Here is a 7,926-nt window from a genome sequence, read left to right as displayed (position 1 = left end):
AAATTAAGGAAACCGTTGTATGCGGATGGTATCATTATACTGCAAAAAGCCTCAAAAGCTTATTTTCTAAGCCATAACGAAGTTTGTAATTTATGTTCATCATAAAATGAAATAATTTAATCTAAAATAAATATTTCTACAAAAGGAATAGTTTGAATTTGAAAAAACAAACAAACAATCATTACTTTGAAAGTTGCAAACATACAAAGGTGTGTATTTAATTCCTATTGAACTCAAAAATAAATTCAGAAAAAAACATTTTGAAGTAAAACCTATTTAAATAATGCTGAATAAGAATTAATGCCCCATTTCACAATTGTAAAAGAACTAAAAAAACCCCATCCTTGATCTTCCTTTGCTGCCTCTACAACATGTAATCAAAATCCTTTAATAGATACAACCATACCCAGGAGTAGCCTTTCATGGAATGCTGTCAGATTGGTCAGGCTAGTTTAGTTTTTAATGGGTTTTTTCATTCAAGGAAAAGAATGAGGATACAATACTCTACGAGACAAATGGCAGGGAGCCTGAAATTACTCAAGATAACCAACTGAAAGCGTCTTGAAACCATAAAACCAAGGTAAATAAACATGAATAAGAACAACCTTGTCAAAAACACCGACTATTCTATTTTAGCATTATGTCTTGATTTTGAATGAAGTCTGAAATGATCTTTGACCAATAAAAAACAAACATAGTTCCCAGTGCAGTATACTGCTGACAGTCCAAATCACAGACAGCTGTTATTTTTCTTCTCCGTACTCTCATCGTGTACTTATTATGAGTACTGTGGATTGAACAAAACTGAAATCAGTGATATAATTAAAGAATCACAGTTTAATCCATCAAAGCTTCACATTAGAAGAACAAAACAGACAATAAGAGGATCTGCGAGTGATTGTTTACGTGGAACAAGAAGAACTCTTGAACGGGAAAGAAACTACGCCTGAATATTGCAAAGGGGCGTGTCACCGAATGACGTCGGCATGACGACCAATCACCGGTCGTGAAGTGATTGCGTCAGAACGTCTCGGAGCCTATCAGCTTTCACCACGATGTAAAAACGCTCGCGGGCGCAGCCCACTGAGTTCCACAGTCGGGAGTTGCGGGTCGTGGAGCGAGCGAGGAAGCGTCCCTGCGATCAGCCGGAGTTTAGCAACATGGTGGTGGTAACAGCCGGGGCCGGAGCCGGAGCCGGGGGGACCCACAAGCTGCTCCTCATATCCGGGAAGCAGAGCTCGCAGAGCGGCTTCAGCCGGCCCATCTCCGTCGTGCTGCCGTCGGTGTCCAGCCCGGCGTCGTCGGATTCGGACTCCAACTGTTCTCCGGGGCCTCCGATCCGGAAGAGGCAGAGACTCACGCACTTGAGCCCGGAGGAGAAGTCGCTCCGCAGGTTGGTTGGTTCTCACCAAACATCTCTGCGTTTAAAACGCTCCGTTTTTACGCGTAAAGTCGGCCGCAGTTCAGCGCGGTGCCGCCGGGGACACGCCCTAAAGTAATGTCCGTTTGTCGGACCACAGTCACGATTTGGGGCGCGGCCGTTGCTCATTTATATTTTATGACATTCAGACGACTAGGGTCTCTAAAAGTGGGTAGCGAACCGTAACATTCCGGAACTGTTTTCACTGAACGCCTGCCGGACTTTGAACCCGCTGCTGTGCGTGACCGTGCGTGGGTCCTCCCACGCAGCGGACACTGATATCCTGGTTTGCCTGCGTGGCAGCAACATGGCCGCTGACTGACGCTCAGGCGTGAGTCAGACTCTGCGTGTTGAACAGTTTAATGTTCGACCCAACAGGAAGCTGAAGAACAGAGTCGCAGCCCAGACGGCCAGAGACAGGAAGAAGGCCAAAATGGGGGAACTGGAGCAGCAAGTCTTGGACTTGGAACTGGAGGTAACGCATTATATTTAGCAGCTAGGATTCATGTCCCTCACATATTTCTGTCCCTACGGTCTGCTTCAAGTACTTGTAACACCCCCCCCCCCCCCACAGAATCAGAAACTTCACATTGAAAACAGGCTGCTCCGGGAAAAGACAGGCGGCCTGCTGACAGAGAACGAGGAGCTGAGACAGAGACTTTGTTTGGACAGTGTTGACACGAAAGACGAGGTGAGATCAGCGCGGCGCGTTCCTGCTTGGAGACGGAAGCCGTCGAGTGAAGTGACCTTTACTCGCCGTTCTGTCCACCGCAGGTCCGCAGTCTGTTGTCCACCGGGAATGAAGCGGTTTTGGGGATCGGGTCTTCTGAGTCCGCAGCACTCAGGCTACGTGTGCCTCCGCAGCAGGTGCAGGCCCAGCAGTCCCCAAGTCTGAAGACTTCTCAATGGTTACAGATGGTGCTGACTCTACAGACAATGAGGTGGTTCTCTTAGCCCTTCCGGGTTTTAAATTGTGTCTCTAGGGACGTGGGTCACTCGGCTAACCTCTGCTTCGCTCCCTCTCCTCCACCAGTCTGATTTGCTCCTGGGCATTCTGGAAATCCTTGACCCAGAGCTGTTCCTTGGGTCTTGTGAACAGGAGTGTCAGGAGCCGCAGGTGCAGCTGGTCGGCGGGGGGGGCCCAGTACCTGCCGCCGCACCTGCGGCTCTGGGGTCCCCATCAGTTAAGCTGGAGGCCCTTAATGAACTGATCCACTTTGACCACATCTACACGAAGCCCGTGGAGAAGGTGCGCGATGAGCAGCGCAGCGACTCTGAGGGCGACGCGGATGAGGACGCCTTTCCCACGACCATCGTGGTGGTCGAGGAGGAGACGGTCTGCATCAAAGACGAGCCGGAGGAAGTGGTCATCCCCAGCTGTCACCGTGACGGCGAGGTGGATGGCCTGTTCCCGGGAGCCCCCTCCCCTACCCTCGGCCGGATCGGACCGGATAAAGAAGCCCGTGTGACGGAAACGTACAGTGACTCTGGATACGAAGGGTCCCCCTCCCCGTTCAGCGACATGTCCTCTCCTCTGTGCTCAGAGAACGCCTGGGACGACATTTTTGCTAATGAACTTTTCCCCCAGCTAATCAGTGTCTGAATACAAGCCCCGACCATTAAGTTTTAGATATCCACGTACATATGCACGCGCAAGCTAACGTGTAGTATTTAATGGCTGCAGATAAGCACATAATGCTTGCTAGTAGCGTAGAGCGCCCTTGAACCCACTCGGATTAGGTGAAAGGGGAGCACCTGATCTCTTACAGCAGGTCTGTACCTCTGCGCCACAAGAGGATTTAAGATTGATGACGAATCTTTCACTCGTTCAAAATGAAATGTGGGCGGAATTCAGGATGTCGATTTAAGAGGGGACGGGGCCGATCATTCAAATATCTATATTTATTTGTATTCTTCAGAGTCATTGTATGTTTCTGCATGTAAAAAAAGGCTTTCTTATTTGTGCGCTCTCTACGTAGTCTAATTATATACTGCATTAAAAAATTTGCATTGCATTTGGTCTCCGGTTAAATCATTACAACTGCTTATGAAAAGAGATACAGTATTACATGACTGTTTCTCATAAATTGTTCAGCTATGCAGCTTATGGGGCTTCTCCCCTAATAATTAATGACAAGACAAAATGTTCCACGATAGTAATGGACAATCAATAGTTCAGTTTTTACGGATGGTTGTTTTGTCAAATTTAACATTGGACAAAACATTAAGTTTCAACTGCTAATAATTTCAGACAAAGACAATTAGTCTTAAAGGAAAAGTCATTAACATCCCAGCAAAACAACAACCCTTCACCTTATGGATGCTCATGACTCCAGGGGGTTCATTAGTCAGGTTTCATGGCTGCCGGGGAGCATTAGCATTCATAAAGGAAATGCTAATAACCCCGGGGAGTCTGATTGCCTTGGTGAATTCAGTCCCTTCGTCGATTCTTGGTTTTCTGCTCCAACAAGAGTATAAGTATCTAAACTCTCTACCAGTCTCTCAGAACTGAAGAACCTTCTTGGATGAGAGGCGAAACGTCTTCGATCTAACTTGAGCAAGCCCGGTTGACTCTTCTTTTTTGCTCGTCGTGATTTACCCTGACCTGGATGACTGAGAACCGACACAGACAGCGCATAAACTCCTTATTTCTCATGTGGCAAAGCAACCTTGCTGTTCTAAGGAGGAGGTCTGCCTTTCTTGCAGCATTATTCTATGTCTGTGGGACTTTCCAATGTGTCTTACTTGAGACTGTTAAAGTTTGTGCTTCCCTGCAGAAATAGGTCGGTAAATATTGTTCGTGGTTTTGCCCTAGAATGAAGAGAATTGGCTAACTGCGGAACGGATCTTTCTCCTCAGGCCTTTATTCTAATGACAATGTGGTCTCATTCTGTGTGTAAGTTGTCCCTTTTACGTTCCAGAGGCTGTGATGACAGAACCCCCCCCCCCCCCCCCCCGGGTCTCTGTTGTAGAGCTGATTAGATCAGGTTTTCAGATGCAGCACTGATGTAGTTTCTGCTCTGTGTTTCCCATGCTTTGTATCAGTGACATAATATCACCTATTGTGTTTAACAATAGATATTCTTGGAATGGATGTACAACAACAAGTTGCCTAATAGAGTTTGAGGGGAACGTTACATGATGTTAAACAAAAACGGGGAAAATAATCCTGAATCGTCCCCCTTTTCTGGATCAGCTCTAAAATGAGTTCTTTGCTGACCTTTACGCCTTTGTTCTATTGAGTGCAGTTTAAATCTCTCCACTAGATTTTGTGCAACCAAAGAATGTCTGACCAAACGAGCAGTGCTGTAAAACAGCGCCTCAGGTGCTGCTTTGTAATTCCAATTCAATTATTTAGTATTTATGTGGTCGGATAAAGTAAACCATGACAGCCTCTAACATCGTTTCACTTCAGCAAACCCGAAAGGGTGCGGTTAACAGCTGTCGTACTGAAACCGAAAGACATCTGCTGAAGCAGGTTTTCTCACTTTCTGGTCAATGATTCCGGTTTCTTCAGGAACCTCAGTCAGTTCACCACGAGCATGTGTGCAAATATTGTTGTTATTAAACATATGCATGTAAAGGTTTTAGTAAATCAGTTGCTGCTTTTGTGAAGAGACATCTTTACCCTTAGGAGTTTTCTTTACTAGATGTTAAAACTGTAGGTTATTCTGTAACTGTTGTTCTCCGAGTGAAGAGACGAGCTCTCCACTGTTCTGTTTAAATATGTAGCTCAGTGGAGAGATACGAAGTGGGACTTGCATTCATTATTGCCACTGATCTTTTACTTTACTTTTCCCGCTATTGGCGAAACTGCTCTGCTTTCTGAGCTGAATAGTTTTTTTTATTGGTTATTGTGGCTTAAGTCGTGACAAAGGCAGGCTTCAGGTCAAAGTCTCCCTCGAAGGTATGAGTATGAAATGAGCCTAGCTCTGGATGTCAAAGTTCAAGCTTAAATTAGAGCCAGATCAATCATGCTACGATGAAACCGTTCTCACCTTTGCATTTGGATTTGGATAAACCCTTCAGCAGGCGTCAGAATACTACTCTCAGAGCTGCTGAATCTACACCGGCAAGTTGCCTCTTAAATGTAAATGTGGCTTTTACAGTTGGAACTTTGAGAGTCAACTGGAACCAGTCCACCCACAACATTACTCAAGAGAAATAGAGGTAAATCTGCATTCGACTCGATAACAGAAGCATTTTTCACCTTTTGAATTCGCTCACCTTCAGCTTCACAACAGTGAGACTGTACTGAGAAATCGGCCCGTTCCAGCTGATCAAACAAGCATTCAGTGCAAGGCGGAAAGCAAACAAGAGGCCAAGGCAGCAAGAGACACTTAGCGTGGCTCATGTGAAAGGGAGTTCTAATGTTGTTGCTGGGCGTGGGGTCAGCTGGTGTCACATTAGTAGCAGTCACATGTTCATTGGTCAGCTGACACAAATGATTAACGGGAAAAAAAAGCAAGTGGAAGAAGAGGAGGCGGCCAAAGCCTTAATATTTGAGGCACTTTATGAATTATTCTGCTGGGGAAAGTGAGTCATCACCGCCGTCATAGCAACAAACAACATCTGTCTATCGCCGGTCATGGATAAAAGACAAACTGATGCACTCATTCACCTGCTAATGCCTGTCTTCACACTTCTAGCGGTGAGTTTCAGTTTTTTTTTTTTTTACTACATTTCATTTTGCATAACTTGTGGTTCTTCTTCTGAATTCAAAATGATCCAATGAAACCTAGCGAGTCAGTTCAATGAGAAAAAGGAATTAATCATGTCAGGGGCATCAACTTGCTCAAGCTCAATATCAAGACAAGAACAGCCCAAAGAAAAACATTCCAAACTTCCTGTCTTATAAGGATCCAGTCAGCCGTTACCGAGTTGCATCACAATCTGAGTGTACGTAGGTGCAAACAAAAGGCTGCTGGGGTATGAGGCCTATGACGCACACATTCCAGTGTGCAGTCACACGCAGATAGCAGGCTACACTCTTGTGTTCATTCAAGGTGGCTTAGCCTTGGGCTAGGAGAGACAGATTGTGATCCTCAGTTACCAGAGGCAACAAAGAATGTCAGATCCACAGCACAGGCAAAAATGAAGGTGGAAACATCAAAGTTTCTAATAGTCTCCCGTCACGTTTCCAAATTCCAGTTGTATAAGTTGCCTTCAAGGAAGCTCTAAAATCGAGTACAAATGTAACACACTCCTCCACACACACACACACACACACTCAGCTTAAACTGAACCACAGAGAAACATGCCCCCAGCTGACGCGGCCTTCTGGGGGTAAACTCAAGTCAAAGTCAAGTCCTGTGATTACTGTCTGTGTTGACTGACAATCACTTCAAAGTGGCAAAAATGTTTTTTAAATGACACAAATCATGTCTTTAAAGCATGTGAACGGATGATTGACCACATAATAAGCATCAAAACAAAAGTCACCGAGTGCTGACTACGCTACAAATCAACAACATATTTTTTGGAACACAAAATGTGTGTTCAGTAATGACAACGTGAAGCGATGACGCATTTTACCTCACAGATGACAGCGGCTTACAGCTGAGCCTTCTGCTCAGACGCAGAGAAGCTAATGCAAGCTGCTGAAGCACTGCCGTTGCATTTCATGTAACACTCCATTGCCATGGGTTCATTTCCTGTACTCGTGGCAGGTCTGCAAGAGACAGCCTGTCTGCTGGAAGCAAACACTAATTACTTCATCCTGCAGGGCAGATTCTCCCTGAGAAGGCAGCAACACATACAGATTCAGAGCTGCATGCGGGAAATACAGAATGTGCATGGGCTGATGGCTCGAGAGGAGCCAGTCTACCCCCAGGTAGCAAGGCCCCCTTGTCTTTATTCTGCTCAGGGCCCCAATATAACCTGGTCCGGTCCTGTTGACATGTATCGCGTTGTGAACGAGAAACACACACCCAAACCCATTAACTAAAATCCAGTGCCACACACTCAATACCTTTCACACACAAAATCAGTCTCTCGTCTAAACGGTCACCGTTTTCTCTCAAGCAGCATCACAAAGTGCAGAGGCGAAGGAAGCCTGGAGAGCGCGCGTCTTAAGCCGGCTGGCTCAATCAGCTGCCGAGGACCATCTGACCTTCAGGAGGCGGGGACTGCCACGTGGTCGGAGATGGGGCTGGCGACAGAGCGCTCACACACACTGAACAAAAAACACAAGAACAAAACGCTCACGGCTGCGGTCGTTACGCATGTCCTCAAATTACTGTAACAGAATCTGTATGTGGGACTCTTTGGTTTCAAACCCAGGTTTTAAACGTTCATAAAGTTAGACACGGGCACTTTTTATGCACAATGATCATGCAAGTGTTTGCTGAAAATACTGCAGGTTTTAGGAAAGCACGATGGGATTGACTGACAGCCGAGAATACAAAACAAAACAAAAATCGCTACCCATTCAGAGGAAACCCCCCCCCCCCCCCCCCCCCATCAGGGGTCAGACGCGCGAAAGTGTCTCAAATAGCTCTAATATT

The 7,926-nt window shown here is 46.0% G+C and overlaps 1 protein-coding gene across 1 annotated transcript; it reads left to right on the top strand.

Moving 5' to 3' along the window:
- The first annotated feature begins 1,107 nt into the window (after positions 1 to 1,107).
- On the top strand, positions 1,108 to 3,411 carry LOC137916153 (uncharacterized). The gene is given in 6 exon segments (XM_068759245.1): positions 1,108 to 1,393; positions 1,799 to 1,895; positions 1,995 to 2,111; positions 2,195 to 2,275; positions 2,278 to 2,361; positions 2,454 to 3,411. Coding segments are annotated over 6 exon segments (1,182 nt in total). The 5' UTR covers positions 1,108 to 1,160; the 3' UTR covers positions 3,024 to 3,411.
- The last annotated feature ends 4,515 nt before the right edge of the window (positions 3,412 to 7,926 follow it).

This window comes from Brachionichthys hirsutus, unplaced genomic scaffold (assembly GCF_040956055.1).
Source record: "Brachionichthys hirsutus isolate HB-005 unplaced genomic scaffold, CSIRO-AGI_Bhir_v1 contig_717, whole genome shotgun sequence".
Lineage (NCBI taxonomy): Eukaryota > Metazoa > Chordata > Actinopteri > Lophiiformes > Brachionichthyidae > Brachionichthys > Brachionichthys hirsutus.
The sequence above is the reverse complement of the archived record's forward strand: the minus strand, read 5'-3'. Positions and strand labels throughout refer to the sequence as shown.